A 17660-nucleotide genomic window follows, 5' to 3' on the forward strand; every position below is an offset into this window, starting at 1 on the left:
TATTGACAGCAGTTTCTGGGAAATGGCATGGAAGACTATGGAATACACAGTTTTGGGTTACACCCATCCAGTGATGAACTGGTCTCAGCTGTCCTAACTAGGACACCCCTGTCAATATCTGGACAGGTAGAGTTTACCTGTGTTTTTATGCTCATCTGTTTTCTCTTGGAAGATTGATGGTCAGTGCTGCTTTTTCATGACCAGTTATGAAACCATTCTTTCTTTTTCTATGTTCAGATAGCACTCTTGGTGAATGATTAGAAGTGGGTGATATCTGAGATGTCTTAACTAAGTTCAGGAGATTTCACAGTCTCTCTTGATGATACATTCTCATGAAAACAAATAATTTTACCTTTTGCTAATATAATTGATGGAGTCATTACTCTAACAGATTTATAGGCTCCCAGAAAAATCTTGTTGCTTTTCAGATAAAGATGTCTGACTACCATACACCACAGGATCTACTCCTCTAGCTAGAATGCATATTACATAGGCCTATGGCATGCTCTTGCTCCTCTGACCTTTCTGGCCACTAAAATGTCTGTTGTGTCCTAGTGCAGGTCATTTTCCTTTTTGTCAGAAAAGCTAAGAGGTGGCTGTATGGGACAGAACTGCATTCTCTTCTGTTTCCATGTTATTGGCTATCATGCCATTGTGACCTGATGCACAATCTAGGCTGAGGATGGAGATTTTTGCTAGATCATTTGCCTGAATGATAAAGAATGCTTTGCCAATGATCAGACAATTTCTGGTGATGATCTTTCTGTTTCTTATTAAGTATCAGGTATGTTTGAAAACTCTGGTATCTGACACTACTTGACACTGTGCTTGAAGCTTAAATCAGTGAGCTAGTCATTTGGAGCAAAGCAGAGGGGATAGATTTCCACTTTGAGTGTTTGTTCTGCAGTACAGTGGAGAAAATGGATGAAAAATGTTGCTTCTTAATTGAGATTGTCTCATTGACTCTCTAACTTTGATACCACATGGATGGCATTGTGTTTAGTTACACATATGTTACGACCATTGATTCTAAATGTCCTTAGTGCATTGTAAAAGCATATACTTATACTGCTAACTTCACTTTAAAAGCTTACAGCACCTTTTCACCAACAACTTCTCATTCTTACATTTCCTTTTCACCTCTATTCTCATTGGTTTGGGAGAAAAGGTGAACTTTGCAGCATGCCCTGAAGGTCCAAACTGCAATGTATCAGCTTTAGACATTGCTTTCACCAAAGCTCAGGCTAGCTAAGACTAGTTATACATGTGATATGCAGAGGATATTTCGAAGGATTCTAACTGTTACTATTCTAATTTATATTCCTGTTTTATGTTTTCTTGTAGTGTTATTGGCACTGTACTTTGTGCTTTTGGTGTTTGCTCTGCCATATAGCCATTCAGTAGTGTTGAGGCAACACTATAAAGCAAAAGGAAAGCAAATCAAAACAATTAGAATTACAACTTGCATAAGCTCTAATAAGAATGGCCAAGTAAATGATACTGGTTTGGGACCAGTAGGTGTTTAGGATACTGGGGCAGTTGCACTTTCTTCTTGTAAAGAAAATGAGAAACATATGCAAGTTTTCTAAGTTTCACAAAAATATTGCCTGCTCTGTTTGTCCTGCAGTTTTGGCTTATTAACAAGCTTTTTCCTTCTCTTTCCTCTTCTCCCCCCACTGCTGAGTAGAAACTACTAATGATGAGTATAAAACAGAGGCTGAGCTGAGTTCTCTTGTGAAAAGATAGCTGCTTGTTCTAAAGAGCACCTGGGGAAGATTCACAAATTTAGCCGTGAATGGAATCTCTCGTGTTGACCTGATCTCCCCAAATGTGTTTGGAGTGTTCACTTGCTCTTTATTTATCCTGGGAAGGCTTGAATTTTCTACTGCATAAGAAGATGGCATTTCAGTGGGATTCTCAGGTTTAGCCAAGGCATGTTGCTTTCCTTCTGCTCTTACCCTACAGAACTGAGCAAGGCATTAGCTTGTCTGGTCTCACCTTTTGTTTCCACTCACCTCTTGAGTCTCGTTATCACTTCTTGTCTTTTACATGAATGCAAAAAAGCATAGCATCCTCACTCTACATCCATTCTTCTCTCTTTATTGTAGTGAAAGTGACCTGGAGGAAGTACTGACATTTTACACACACAAAAACAAATCAGCAAGTATCTTCCTAGGAGCAAAATCCACAAGCACAAAACACAGGAACAGCAGTCACCAGGCAGAGAAGCAGCTCCGAGGTGGTAAGTTTTGCAGGCAGTTCTGAGATGATGTTGCGAAGACAAATCCAATTTAACTTCAGTCTGAAAAAAGAACAACCCCTCCATAATGTTATTCAGTTTTGAGGTTGCATATCTTTTTCTTTTTAACTCACTGTTATGTGAAGACTAGGGTAACTGCACTCCTACCTTTGTTGCCTGAAGTGAAATGGAATGAATCTGGACTGGCAGTTATAAGGAACTAAATATGGTGGGTCATGACTGAAATGAAAATGTGCAAACTGAAGCCCATAAGAATTAAAATGAACAGAGAATCCTGAAATCAAAGTAAGGGATGAAAGAAATCATGGCCTGAATTGTGCTGGCTACAGTGAGCATACTGACTGGAAGGTTGAAACTGTATATTTGAGCCTGATTAGGCATTTCATGGAAGCAGGAACAGTGCCAGACATATATCCAGTAGTCCACACTACTATACTTGACAGCTCAATTGTCATCAGTAAAGCTGCGTGGTCTACAGGAAATATTAGCAAGAAAGTCTATTATGGCAAGGTTAATTCTGTAGTCTTCTGATGATGATACCACAGTTTGCAATGTTCTGCATCCTAACTCCTTGATTTTGTTATAGAGCATCCTGAGGTGGTGGAAAAAATAAAAGGTGATCATCCCAAAAGTTCAGTTGCAGATCTGCCTGCAGAAGGAGCGCTAAAAGGCTATAAACCCAAAGAAGTTAAATCAACCTGTAAGTGAACTGGCTTAAATCATCATCAAGAAAAAACATCAAAGGCATATAGTGTTTTTAATACAGTTTTAGACAAATGTTGGAACCTTTGGGTTCAAACTGAGAGATGCCCAATTTTGGGGAAGATTCTTCAGGTTTTACTTTTAAATGCAGTAGAAGATACTGTAAAGTGGGCACTAGGTAAGAGTTAGCTGCCCCTCTGTTCGGGGAAGATCTAGATGTGGCAGGCCTTGAAAGAGGATATTTATCATGTAGAGCCTTTTCTTGTCTGCTGGTAGATAAGGTTATTTTGGCTTCAGTGTGTCTGAATAGAGGCATATGTGTGTTGATATTATCGAAGGATTTAAAAAGCAGCTTTTTCTCATATAGTGCATTCATTATCTTTCTGTAGTTCCAGAAGGACCCATCTTCTCTTTAAATGCTGAAGTGAAGTTACCTCGATGCAGCCGTTCTAGTGCTTCTTCCTCTGTTTCTGGTGCAACATTCCAGAGAAGTACCAGTTCCTGGGTACCGTCTCAGCCTGCAGCCTCTGAAAATTCACAGGTGGATGGTCACCATTCATTGCCGGCTCCTCCAGTTGCTCCCAAGCTGATTCAGTCCCCACCCCCACTACCCTCCTTGCAGAGCACAGCTCCTGACAGCTCTTCTGTCTTCACTAACCCAGTGTCCAGTGAGACTTGTAGCCTTGCAGGGTTACATCGTTGTCGTCCTGGTAGTTACACCATTGGCCCATTCTCGTCTTTTCAGAGAGCTGCTCAGATCTACAGCCAAAGATTGACCCGACCATCTTCTGCAAAAGTCGGTGAGTGTTCTGGGATGCATAATAACCTGCTAGTTGAGTACAGAGATGTTCTGGAGTAGGTAAAAATTTTGTTTCCAGGATTGAATTTTGTTGAATGGTGCTAAATTTCTCACAGGAAGTAGGATTGCAGGATGCAGCTCTTGTTTTGCCAGAGATACCCTTTTATTGACCAGATGAACAGGCAATCATAGAATCATTTAGGTTGGAAGAGACCTTTAAGATCATTAAGTCCAACAATTCCTTCATCAAGTCCTACCAAGTCCCCCACTAAACCATGTCCCTAAAAGCCCCATCTACGTGTCTTAAATACCTCCCTGGATGGTGACTCAGCCGCTTCCCTGTGCAGCTTGTTCCAGTACTTGACAACCCTTTTGGTGAAGAAATTTTTCCTAATATCCAATCTAAACCTTACCCAGTGCAACTTGAGGCCATTTCCTCTTGTCATGTCGCTTGTCATTTGGGAGAAGAGGCCAACCCCTACCTCACTACAACCTCCTTTCAGGTAGTTGTAGAGAGTGATAAGGTCTCTCCTCAGTCTTGTGCTTTGAACTCAGCCTTTGAACTTGTTCAGAAAGAGCTGAGAAATTAAATATTGTATATTTTCTTTATTATATTACTGAAATAATTTCACTTCAGTGATTTTAAATGATTTTAGTGATTTCTATATTTTTTTTATTAGCAGAAACCCTGTCCTCTCTATGTGCTGTTCTTAGTTCTTTGGCTGTCTATCAAGCATAGAAAACTTGTAATGAAACCTTGGAGGTGTTGAATACTTAAAGGCGTGTCAAGACCTCCAAAAAAGAAAGATCTGAATGACTCGTTACTGAAACTTATTCTCTAAGATGTTTCAGCACTGCCATATCCAAGAGTATCCTAAAACCACGATTTAGAGACTTCTCATCTATCATGCTGGGGTAGAACACAGCTGAGCAATGCAAATTTAGAGTGTAAGGAATGTGAAGGGTAGAAGAAACTGTAGGAATTTGGATGCAGACTATAATCTATTTGGAAAGTTTTGGGAAGCACATATAGGCTAAGAGCTTGGTCCTGGTAATACCTAATTTTTTGTATTTTGAATGACGGTATGTATTTGTTTTAGGTTGTGTGTCAGGGTCAGCACATGTTCACTAGTGTTGCTATATATAATAACAACAAAATCACAGAATATGTAGAGTTGGGAGGGACCCACAAGGATCATCGAGTCCAACTCCTGGTCCTGTACAGGACTAACCCTGAGAGTCACACCACGTGCCTGAGAGTATCATCCAAACACTTCTTGAACTCTGGCAGGCTTGGTGCTGTGACCACTTCCCTGGGGAGCCTGTTCCAGCACCCAACGACCCTCTTGGTGAAGAACCTTTTTCTAATATCCAACCTAAACCTCCCCTGACAGAACTTCAGGCCATTCCCTTGGATTCTGTCACTGGTCATCACAGAGAAGAGATCAGTGCCTGCCTCTCCTCTTCCCCTCAGGAGGAAGTTGAAGACTGTGAGCTTTCTGGCATTAAAATAAATCTTACTTCCCAGCTGAACAGCTTACTTGAAGAGATCCATTTGCCTTTAGGAAAAACATCATAGATTTAACTTAGGTAACACCAGCCAGTGTTCTCTGGAATTGGGTGCCACTAGATATATTATAATAAAGGGAATACAGGTCTAGAGTCGATAATTGCTTATAGAGGCAATACCCATGAAGAATAGAGGTATTCTGTATTCTTCCTAGTGGCATATCTGCTTTTATGTCTCTGTGATCAGCAGGCTGAGTCTGACATACTGCTGGGTAAGCATATCAAAATGTTTGTTTGATAGGTTTGTGCCATCGCAGTTCAAGTGGGCAGCGTGTGGGCTCAGCCAGGATGCAAAAAGAAACCGAATATACTTCTTCCCAGAGCAAATGTCATGGCCCCAGTATGGCAGCAGCAGAACTGCAGCAGCTGACAGAAAAGCAAGCAGCCTGTCAGTATTCCCCACCAAGCCACGTCAGTCTCCTTACACAGCAGGTATGTAAGCACTAAAGCTGGAGTCCCGGTGCAAGAGAGAAGTTTGTTGCAGGCTTCTGTGTCAGCACTGGGCTGGGATGAGACATGCTGTAAGGAGTAAATCTCATGAAAATTGATTTCTCTCATCTTGTTGTTTTGAAGTGTTTACAGTAACCAAAATTTTAATTTTCTGTGAGATTACAAGAATGTTGCTGAAGTCCTTTTATAGGAGAAAGTGAGACTGAGCAGAGAATTAGAAAATATGTTATAAAAATGAAATCCATGCCTTGTCTTGTTAAACAATAAAACCAAGTCTTTTCAGATTTGGGCTTCCATGCAATTTGCTTCCTCATTGCTCCAGTGTGTCATCACAGTGCTGGGAATGAAAGTCTGCGGAATGGGTTCTGATGTAAATTCTATATTCCAATAACATTGTAAAGACATAATGAAGTACTTACTAACATGGGAAATGATAATCCTTTTGTTAAAGGTGGTGATATATATCAAACTTACATTGAGTTCTGGTAGAATTCCACTTAGTTTCATATTTCTTTTTGAGTTATGTCCTAAATGGCTACACACATAGACCTTTTTTTCTTCATAATATACTGTAGTTGTGCTCGTCATAGGTGTTCAAGTTGGACATTTCTTAGTTAATTAAGCTGCCAACTGGAGATTCTCCAGAATAGGCATTTTGCCTTGGAAAATAATTTTTTTTCTCTTTATCTGCTAGAGACAAACAATTTAAATGTCTTCGTTCTAATTCTTTGGTTTTGGAAGTATTGTTTTTAATTTATGTTTTGCTAAGTTTTCTGAGGCATGTTTAATAGTCGCAACAGCTATTTGCTTCTTTTTGCTTCTTTCAATTTTATTGATATATGTTTGGATTTTTAATATCTGGTTAAATGATTGGCAGTATGTTTATTTCAAAATGTGGGATGCATTTATAACTCTAGGAAGCTGAATGATTTTTCTTTGCAGATAGATCTTCACCTTTTAACGGATAAGTCACAAAAGCACAGCCCCTTCATGTTGATGGACTCAGCAGAGAATGTGAGCACTGAATATACTAGTGATGCTGAGGACTGATCTAGTACCAGGCCAGATCCTATTTAGGCAAATTGTTCTTGTTCGCTTGTCCAGTAATACTCAGAGCTGTCAGTCTGGTTCTCAGCTGGTTATAAGTTAAACTTTGTTGATAAAACTATTCAAAGAAACTTGGTAGTGAAACATTTTCATTCAGGAAATGCTGATTTGTTGAAAGCTAAATATATGATGGAAACTGCCTCCACGGATAAAAGTTAGTATCTAAACAAATATTTGGGAAAAAATTTGAAATTCGTCTGTTTCGTTTCAGTCTTTTCAGAAAGGAACTTTTAAAAATAAATTCATGGACTTTTTCCCTAAAACCATTCATTACCCGTTCTGCTCTTACTGCTTTGGTTTCTTAGGTCTATCTGGAGAAACCAAGGTGTCTTCTTGCAGCCATTTTTGTAGCTATTAAATGATTTTTAAACTTCTCTATTCCTACTATGGCTAATTATTGCTAGTTAAATTAGAAAGAATAGAAAGGGGAATTCAGAGAGGAATTCAAAAAGCTCTGCATGGGAAGGGCAGTGTAGCTTCCTGGGCACAGCTGTTTTGAGTGACAAAGGAGCATATTCCACTGGCAACTGAAACCTGTTTAGCCGTCAGTCAGTCAATCAGTGTAGGTGTACTGTCGGCAGAGGGGATGGAGACAGATTGTGCTAAGACCAATATGATCGACAAAATGCCCGTTTATTACAAGAAGGATACTCATTATTTACTGCTTCTTCATCCCGACACATGATCACCTCTTCTACAGTATTGGGTACATGAGAAAAACATACTTTGTTGTCCAGTGCTAACTGGACTACAACAGGTGTCCATATGATCTTGAGGGCACATGTTTACCCTCTTGAAACTCCACCTTCACCTTGGCACTGATCCTCCTTTGTTCTAACTTCAAGGGCTGAAGCCATGTTAGCTACGCAGTTTCTTTTACTGTTTGTGCTTTAGCTATGCCAAGGCAAGGCCTACAGAAATGCAGAGGAGATTGTTCACACACAATCTTTGTTCTCCCAACAGTATACTCAAGTCTGAAACAGGCTGTGAAGTACAGGGATAGCTCTGGAGGTATGTTGGTTATAGTAAATGTGTCTGCATTGCTTTTTGCTTCTAAGTTCTTCCAAGATATTAACCACAGAAGAAGTGGGAAATGTGTAGTAGGAGAATGGGGGTGCTAATTCCCTTCTTTGTGACAAGCAAACAATAGACACCTCAGCTCCTACTAGACATTGTAGGTTTTCTGACTGATATATTTTGTTTGACTATGCAGTGTTTTTACAGGCTTTGGTTCAGTAGTGAAATATAGAAACATGGCTTGGGTTGCATTTGTCATCTTCTGTCATCATGAAAAAGATCCATGTAGAAAGGAATTTATGAGTCAATGAAAAGTTTAGAGCTGGAGTTCTATCTGACAATGAGTTTCCTTCCTGAGCCTGTGTCCTTTCATTTCTAGACTTCTGCTCTCTATTGTGGTTCTCCTGGCCCTGTTTTTTAAATGATTCCTTTGGAGAAATGAAATCTGAAGCTTGTTTAGTATGAAAATTCAGATTTAGTTGAGGACAGTTTTTAAGGCAATCTGCCTCTTCAGTACAGAATTTATGGCACATAGTAATTCTAAGCTGAGACCATTATTTTAGTCACACTTGAAAAAGCAGTGTTTTAGAAAGTTCAGATGTAGCTGCAAAGCCTGATGGACATAACTAACGCATACAAGTTACTACTTGTGCTTTTTTTTTTTAACCTAGATGCATTCTACTCTTCTGTCATCAGAGTCATTCTGATTACTTTTTTCATCCAGCCTGATCTTTAAAGCATGTTTTGCAACAAGGACCAAGGGGTTTTGTGAGAAGACAGGGCTGCCATGACACTGAAGGGCAATAAGAGGTATCGGCGTACAATAAAAGCATAATAGTATGACAGCAGGTACCTCTACAGGAAAAACTGGAGGAGCCAAGCAAGGCTTGGGCTTATTGTTGAGGGACCTGGAACCAGGACACCTGTTTTTGAGCTGCTAGGCATGGGTGTGGATTTGAAGCAGAGAGATTGAATAAATAGAAATGCAGGCATTGCAGAGTAGGCTGGCAGTTTGGAAGGTGATTTGCAGAATGATAGATATCATGGATTTGGGCAGACCAGGATTTGGTCTGAACCAGGAAGGGGAAAATGGAGGCAGAAAAGACAGAAACATGTGATAGAGGGTTTAGTAAACAGCTAGAGGGAATGGGGAAGTCAAAAGACTGTTGGTCTGGGCTGAAAGGGGGAAAGGCTTGAAATGGGAATTTTTGGGGATTCTGGGTTATGAAACACTGGTGGCTTTGGGACAAGACAATTAAGGGATTGAAAACTGAGAGAAGGTGGGAGATAGGTCTCGTAACCAGGTGACTTAAACAGGGCACTACTCTCCTATGCATTTCTAGACAGGAGATTCTGAATTGTTGTTTTCCCCCTTTTCAGTCCTCTGTTTACACCACTTGAAATATGATAGTATTTTTATAAAAGCATTCTAAAATAAATTGGTGTGAAGATGATCCCTGGAAGAGAACATTATTTACCTAAATAATAAAAATAGTACAATTGTTTAAAACCATTCCAGAAACTTGGAGTTAGTTTGCTTTGTTTGTAAGTGCCTGTATGAAAGGGACTTGATATTTCAATTTAATTATGTTTCATGATAAGATTAGGATCATTTATTTGAAGGGGTATATGACTTGAAAATACTGCTGTTGCTGTAGGGTGTGTTTCTTTTCAAAGGGCAAGAACTATGTAAGAGTTGAATGTCTTTGTCTGTGCCTTGGTTCCCTTTGTTGTGCCCGGATTTTGGGGGCTGGAGTGCTCTGAATGCATACCTTCTTCCAAGAGCAGCTGGGAAGCTTGTTTTCCATTCCCATTTTTGTGAGAATTGCTTCTGGTATCCATGCACTAGTGTGGGTCTCTGGGGTTCCCAGGAATGTAACTTCAGCAGTTGTGCTTGGAATGATGTTGTCATTCTGGCTGTGACTCCACCTCTGTCCCTCTCCAATCTCTACTGTTCTTCACTGTTCCCTTCCCATGTCCAAAGCACCTGTTTTATATTTCCTCTCTTACACTCTTGTTTTCTAGCCTCTATATTAAATTAGTTTATTATTTATTTATTTTTATTAATAGATTTTTATTAGTTATTGATATTATTTTATTATTGACTGCCAAAATGTTGATGTTCAAAGGCAAAATTTTAAGTGTAAGTGTCTGATGGACTTTGAATAAGATGTTTAAAATCTGTCCTCTTAAGAAAACAAGATTTTTGTGATTACATCAGCTTTCTGTCTTGACAGCCTTCTCCATTCACTTCTGAAACACCAGATGGGAACTTCACACTGATACTCAGAATGTGCAATTCTTAGTATATGGGAGATGGAGATGGTAGGAAGCTAAAGCTTTCCTGATGTGTGGTTTTGTTCCATTGTACTCAGTTTTCAGTCCTCACAAAGCATATGAGAACATTTTGCCTTTAATTTGTGTTTTTAAAAAATATTTTCCATTACATTGTATGAAATGTCATTAGTGCATCCTTATTCTTGCAACCTGGAGAAAACAAGAGTGCCTTCACAGTGATATACAGTAGAAAAATTGATCTAGAGTCCTTAAGAATCATTATTTAATTTCTTTGCATCACTGTACAATGCCTTACTGCCCAGTTGCAGGAATGAATGAGAGATGAATAGAGAGAAAAGTGGAGCAGTATTATTCTATCTTAGACTAGAAAAGGAGAAGTTGTTTGGGTAACTTCTGTAGCTGTCTTTAATGGTAAGAGCAGAAAAGATGTTACCTTAAGGACACATTTGAGTATGACAATCTTCAGTTATGTTATGAAGGATATGGTCTGTATCAGGACCAGTGCTATTCAGTGTCTTCATCAGTGACACAGTGGCATCAGGTGCACCCTCAGCAGGATGGCCATCCAGAGGGACCTGGACAAGCTTGAGGAGTGGGCATATGGGAATCTTGTGAGACTTAACAAGACTAAGTACAAAGTGGTGCACCTGGATCAGGGCAACCCCTGGTATCAATACAGACTGGAGGATGAACAGATAGAGAGTGACCCTGCCGAGAAGGACTTGGGAGTGCTGGTGGGGTGAGAGGCTGGACATGACCTGGCAATGTGCACTTGCTGCCCAGAAAGCTGATTGTGTCCTGGGCTGCATCAAAAAAAGTGTGGGCAGCAGGTCCAGGGAGGTCATTCTGCCCCTCTACTCTGCTCTGTGAAACCCCACCTGGAGTAGTGTGTCCAGCTCTGGGGCACAGGAAGGGCATCAGTCTGTTGGAATGAGTCCAGAGGAAGGCCACCAAGATGATCAGAGGGCTGAAGCACCTCCTGTGAAGACAGGCTGAGAGAGTTGGGATTGTTCAACCTGGAGAAGAGAAGGCTCTGAGGTAACTTTATTGTGGCCTTCAGTACCTAAAAGGTGTCTACAGGACAGCTGGAGAGAGACTTTTTACAAGGACACGTAGTGATAGGACAAGGGGGAATGGCTTCGAACTTGACGCTTGATATTAGAAATTCTTTACTGTAAGGGTGTTGAGACACTGGAAGAGATTGCCCAGAGAAATTGTGGATTCTCCATCCCTGTAAGAGTTCGAGGACAGGTTGGATAGGGCCCTCTGAGCAATCTGCTCTAGTGGAAGGTATCCCTGCCCATGCTGGTAGAGGCTTGGAACTAAATGATCTTTATGGTCCCTTCCAACCCAAATGATACTATGATATTATGATAAATATTCAGCATTAAAAATTAATGTGTACACTGTAGTGTCTAGGGAGAGAATTTATTGTTAAATATAGCTGTTAACAATGAATGTTAGCTTTTACTTCTGAGGAATTTTATTCAATTACATTTATTTAAAACCACAGGTTTATGATGTTTCTGTGATTACATAAAATCTATAGTAAATCTAGTTCTGAGATTATGACAACAGTGGGAGTTATGTACCTCTATCCATAACATATCTTTCAAACACTGCCTAATTTTTGCCTAAATTATGCACCAGCTAACTATGGTACTCCACAGCATCCAGAAATAGAAAGGTGTGCCTCTAGTTAACTGCCCGGTATGTCTGGGAGCAAGCAACACAGAGATCTCTATTGAAAATGTGCCTTTGAGGATCCAGCATTAACCTGGTAAGTCCGTGGCTGAGTAGGATGATAAGGATCTCAAAAGGTCATAAGAAAATGAGTAAGAAAGAGAAAACCCCTGTTGAAATTCCTTGTTTCGACTACATTAGCCTTAATTATAGTATGTTCTTGGCTGTTTTGTGAAAGATGTTAAGTGCATAGAAGTGCAAGATCTATAAGAGTCTTTCAGTTGAGGGCTAAAATCAAGTGGAGTTCAACATATCTGCTCTGAGCTGCTGCTTAGCCAGTCAGAATGTGTATATTAATTAGCAGTGAACAGGAGTCTAATTTGGAACTAGCTGCAATGTGTACTGCTTCTTGCTTGTAAGTTAGGAGGATGTGGGGAGGAAAGATCTTGAAGATATCATAGGCAGCAGACTTGTGAATGATGTGGTTATTTGGCAGGGAGACATGTGGCAGTGCCACAGGAAATCAGATTTTTTTAAATATGCCATTGATAGATTAATTTATTATTGCAGTGAGAATACAGTCTAGATCTATAGAAAAATAAATTTGGAGGATGGGGGCATTAGAGGTACTAAATAATTTCTTTTGCATTATTTTTCACTATAGTAGGTAAAGAGGAGATACATTTTCTTGCCAGGTAATGAAATTAAGCTCCTAGTAAAAAAAAAAAAAAAGAAAAAATGCTTTATGAGACTTCTATGGCTGTATGGTATACATTCAGGAGTTCAGAAACACAACAGTGAAGTGGCAAAGTTTCTGCTGAAAGGTGCAATCAGTCATAAAACTGGTATATAGGACAGAAAGGCCACATGCCTTTCTGTAATAAGGATCCTAAAGTTTCCTATAAATTAAAGTAATGAGTCTTGCTCCACTAGGAGATATATATTAAATAGAAATAGAATTTTAATTCACAGAGATAAACGTAAGTTGGGGAAAAAAACCCAAACAAAACAAACAAAAAAACCCTAACCCAAAACACCCAACCTATGTCTTATCTATTAGAATTCTTTGAACTGAGAAAAATAACATCCAGTGGAACTATTGCAACTTTTTAAAAAGTTTTTTACAATTTTAGCAAGGACTGTTAAGCCAGCAAGGTGTCTGGAAAGTTTTATTACAGATCAAAAAAAACCCCAGAAAGCAAACAAAAGATTAACTAATCAGTTTGCTACACTGCAAGTGGCTAACTGAAGATACAGAATACAGAATGTACATGGAGTGTAAAATTAAATGTTTGAAAGGAGGAGGTTCACAAGGACTGACATTTTATTACCTAAAGAATGAAAATAAAAACAAGTTGTTGCAAGGTAATATGGAGTGTGAATTTACAGTAGATTAACTACTCTATGGTGTTCATCCATGTGAACACATGCTTGTGCAGCTCATGTTTGCTACATGAGATAGCTCGTTGTCCTTCATTATAATGTGGGCTGCAAGAGGCCTGTGTTCAATGACTGAGAAGTTAGGGGTGTGCTGTAAACTCAGACTTGAGCCTACCTCCTGGTAATTTGTCAGTACATCTGTGTTCTTTTGTTGATTATTATTAGTAAAACTAAGAGAACTTTAATAGCTTCATTAATTGGACAAGACACTGGCAGATGAAGTTCAATGTTTACAAATAGTATGACAATCAATAATTTTAACCACTTAAATGACTAATCTAAAGCTTATTTCTTTAGGAAAGAAAAAATGAATTTTATTTTGGAAAGCTCAGTGGAGGTACCTGTTCTGAGTCAAGCAGTAAAGGCAGCAAACAAAAGTTTTTAATTGTTTAAGGAACAGGATAAGAAATAGTATGTAATTATGTAAGCATGAATTACATAACCTCCCTTTAAAAACTGTTTTCAATTCTGGTTGCCATTCCTTAAGTGAATTTGGGGAAAAATAACTAGGATTCACAGATGAATGACTGCAACAATCAACTGCAAAATGAAATTTTAATGAGAAAGTGAAAATATTAAGTTTGTTTAGGGAGGAGATGGGCATGAAGGACTTATACTGAGCAGTGGAAGACAAGGTAAATAAAGTTGATTTTATTCATGTTTCTTATAATAAGAAGGGGATATTCAGTTTAGTAGGAAGATACTGGAATAAAAAATGATAATAAAAGTGAATAGTTATTGTCACAGAATATACTTACCTTCTGAAACTCCCTGCAACAGGATACCATTAAGGCTGAAAACTTAACAGGCTGTAGTTACCTCAAACAGAATAATGAGCATTTTGCAAATGACAGATCCCTAGGTTTTAACATACAGAAATAACAAATTCATTTTCCTTATCAATAAAATGTTTTGGTTAGATGCATGGAAGCTTAAATTTCTTCCATCTTCTGAGATATGTCAGATGGGATAGCGAGTTTGCTGGGCTGTTGCTCTGAACTGACCTTTTATCTTGTATACTGAAGAACGTGGGCTATGCTGCTGCTTCCATATTTGAGATTTTTTTTTTTGCTACATTGCTTTAGTGTAGTCAAGCTAAATATTTTCTTTATGGCAAGTGGGTTACTGAGACACTTGTGATTAAATCAGTATCTGAAATTAGTGATTTCCCTAGTTATGTCAATCAAATGATTGCTAATTATTTTTGCAGAGTGCTGATGTGTTTGTCAGTATGTGTAGTGATTAACCCAAAGTGTTGTCAGCATGTTAACAATACAATTTTTCAATTGTCCTGAAATTTTGTTGCTCAGTTTGCCCGTTGCCCTGCATGAGCCTAAGATGGCAACAGTACAGGTGGAGAATCAAGGCAGGTACATGGGTGTTGAGCTGGGGAATGAGACCTGAAGATACAGTTTCGTAAGCCCCTTTCATTGGATAGGGACTTAATTGCCTTTCTTGCCTTGATTTGTGATCTAGGGATCTTACTGGCTAACTATGTGACTTCTGGACAGCTGAACTACGAGGGTGTTTTTTTGCTTGTAGTTACTGTTAGCTGCTGGCCTTTCATGACGGATAGATGGATGAAGACTGTGACCGAAATAATCCAGGCTACTTTTCTCTCTGCTGTGTTTCTTACCAAGCCTTGATTCTAATGTCTAAATTTTAAATTTCATGTATGTTTAGCATAAAATATTTCCATGTGCTTGCACTGCAGGACTTTCTACAGAGAGGACATTAAAATGCACAGCATGTGTGTAGATCTAGAGCCAGGTGGCTGGATCCTGGATACGTATGGGTTTTTTCTTTGTGAATAGCATGCTACTTCTCTCTGAAGTATGCTGTAAGGTAAAAAGAAGGTTTTCTTCTGCAATGCTATATCTGTGTGAGGTCTGTATCACTTCCTGGTGGGGAGGGCTACAGTTGATATCTACCAGGCTATAGTACTTTGTAGTTATTAATGCTAGTGAACTGAAGAATGTGTTGAATTGGCCAGCTTCACCAGGATAAGGAGGAAGAGAAGGAGGGGAAACGTGGTAGGAATTCTGACCCTCTCTGTGAGGGGGAGTGTGAGATTTCAAGTCCCAGCTATCATCAGGAATAGCTCCAGTTCTTGCAGTTGAGGAGTTTAATCACAGGGATAACATCAGACCACCCAGGCAAAGGCTATACAGAGCTGCCTCCATCTCTGCTATGCAAACAGTCAGTACCCAAGATCCAGCAGCCAGGATTTCTGCAAACATACTGACAGATCCATAGGAGGATGGGGCGCTTTTCTTACTGTATGGTTTTTATTTGGACAGAAGGTTGAAATTAGCAAGAAGCAGATGAGTTTACTAAACCTTAGGACCAGGGAGAGGGAGTGAGGAAGAATTGAAAGGAACACTTTATGGTGTCCTGTGGAAATGTGCCACAGGAATCCCAAAATATCAAGCTTCATCATGTTAAACATCAGCTATGACAATATTGGAAGCCACACCACTCCTCATTTACCTGTCTTTGCACAGTGTGGTACCCTGGCCTGCCTTATCCTCAACAGAAGAAAAGTGCCACAAAGCAAACTGCCAGTCTGCCAAAACACACTGTACAGGACCCAGTGGATGTCAGCTCTTTCATGTCTAGAGCTGAACAGCACAACATGGTGACTGCAACAAGAGCAGTAAACTCAGGGTGCAGCAAATACAAGAATTTGGTGGGGATGCTTTCCCACTGAGGTGCTGTGTTTTGGTTTTTTTTCAGTGATAAGCCCTTGCTTTGACTCAACCCACTTTACCTGCATCTTAATCAGATTATTTTCCTTATATAACCATTTCATTGGTTTTTACTCTTCCACTGATGGAGAGGAAGGGAAGTGTAAAGAAAAAAGGCATCTTACTGTAGGAAGAGGAGCAAGAGGCAGGAGATCAAGTCTGAGGGGCATTCTTCTCCTCTTGTTCACATACCTCTGTACTGGTGTAGGGCCCCATCCCCTTCTCACCCCAGCTGTTCACACAGAAGCTGGAATTACTTTTAGTACTACTAATTTGTAGCATCAGCAGTAATGTAACCATCTCAGCAGAGGCTGTAGGAAGTGAAAATATTAATGTAGTTTCTGCAGTGCTCAAATTGAACCCCTTTTGCTCTGAGGCTCCAAAGGGAATAGGAGGAGAGAGTTTTGTTATTATGCAGCAACATCTGTAGATAGTCACCAAACAGGCCAGGCTGAGCAGCTAGAACTCATGTTGGGAAAGATTACACCCTGATCATCAAACTTCTGGCAGGATTGCGCCTTATAAAAATCACTTCCACTGGGAAGTTCTGAGACAGAGAGTGTCTAAATGAAAGCCTGACTTTTTCAGGAGAAGGAAGAGGGGAGTTCAGCCATCCACAGCAGCAGCGCTAACTTGGGTTTTCTTTTTTCATTGTTAAATGGATGCATATGCTGGAGACACTACAAAGGAATTTGCAAGTTTGTCAGGTTTCCCAGGAATGTCTCTGGCAGGTCTTTGTCTGGAACATTTTCTGGAGACTGGAACACTTGTGCTCTGTATGCATATGTATATCCTGTAAGCTGGTAGGCTCAGAGAGCAGAGAAGGAATGTCACAGGCCTTTGGCCAGATCAGCCTTGGTAAACACACAGATTTCACACTTCCTAGCCTGCTAGCCTCAGTTCTTCTCTTCTGGCTGGTTCCTCCTGCAAATTTAAGTCTGTACGTAAAATGAGGGTGTTTTAGTAAGGGGTATGGTCAGCAAGATGGCCTGGGTAACAAAAAGGTGGTTCTAGAAAGATCTGTATTGCGTGGTTTCTTCACAGAATTTGTACTGGGATATTTTGTGCCACTATTCAGACAGTGATTGTGTGTGTGTTTTATTTATGGTTTGGGGTTTCCTTTGCCTCTTAAGAGAGAGTGCTGTTTATTTCCCATACTGGGATGGCCTTCAGTGTCTTGTTGCATTAAGGAAGGCAAGGCAACTGGACTGTTTCCAGTAGTACTGGCAGACCTGTGTGCTGTGTTAGACCAAGCCATGCTAGCCTGTGCTAGATCACAGATGTACATAGGAGCTCTGTGGTAAAGCCAAGGAAATACAACATACAGTGGGGAGAGAAGAGATTAACAGTGAGTATTTATACTGTTATAGCATCTAGTCATAGTCATCTCTGAAGGCAGAAAAATATAACTGAAAGAATAAAGCAAAATTCTCTTTCTTTCCTTTTTTTCTTTTTTACAAATGGCAAGTTTTTAGCTCTTTCTCTTTGTTCAAAATTTTACTGATCTTGAAAGCCTTAGACGTATCTGTCTGAGGAAGGCTTGACTATAGTGATAAGGAAGTGAGATAAGGAAGCCAGGTAATGAAAG

The 17660-nt window shown here is 39.7% G+C and overlaps 1 protein-coding gene across 6 annotated transcripts in view; it reads left to right on the plus strand.

Annotated features, from left to right (window-relative positions):
* TTLL5 (tubulin tyrosine ligase like 5) overlaps positions 1-17660 on the plus strand; it is a 136842-nt gene that overhangs the window by 58365 nt on the left and 60817 nt on the right. For all 6 annotated transcript variants that reach the window (XR_001921968.2, XM_018082939.2, XM_018082943.2 and 3 more), the window contains 4 exons: positions 2109-2242; positions 2847-2960; positions 3352-3762; positions 5572-5762. Coding sequence is in view for 5 of the 6 variants with exons in the window: in XM_018082939.2 (XP_017938428.2) it covers positions 2109-2242; positions 2847-2960; positions 3352-3762; positions 5572-5762 (850 nt within the window). In the remaining variant the exon portion in view is untranslated. The remainder of the gene's footprint in view (positions 1-2108; positions 2243-2846; positions 2961-3351; positions 3763-5571; positions 5763-17660) is intronic.

The sequence above is a fragment of the Manacus vitellinus genome, unplaced genomic scaffold (assembly GCF_001715985.3).
Source record: "Manacus vitellinus isolate BGI_N305 unplaced genomic scaffold, ASM171598v3 scaffold_6_pilon, whole genome shotgun sequence".
Lineage (NCBI taxonomy): Eukaryota > Metazoa > Chordata > Aves > Passeriformes > Pipridae > Manacus > Manacus vitellinus.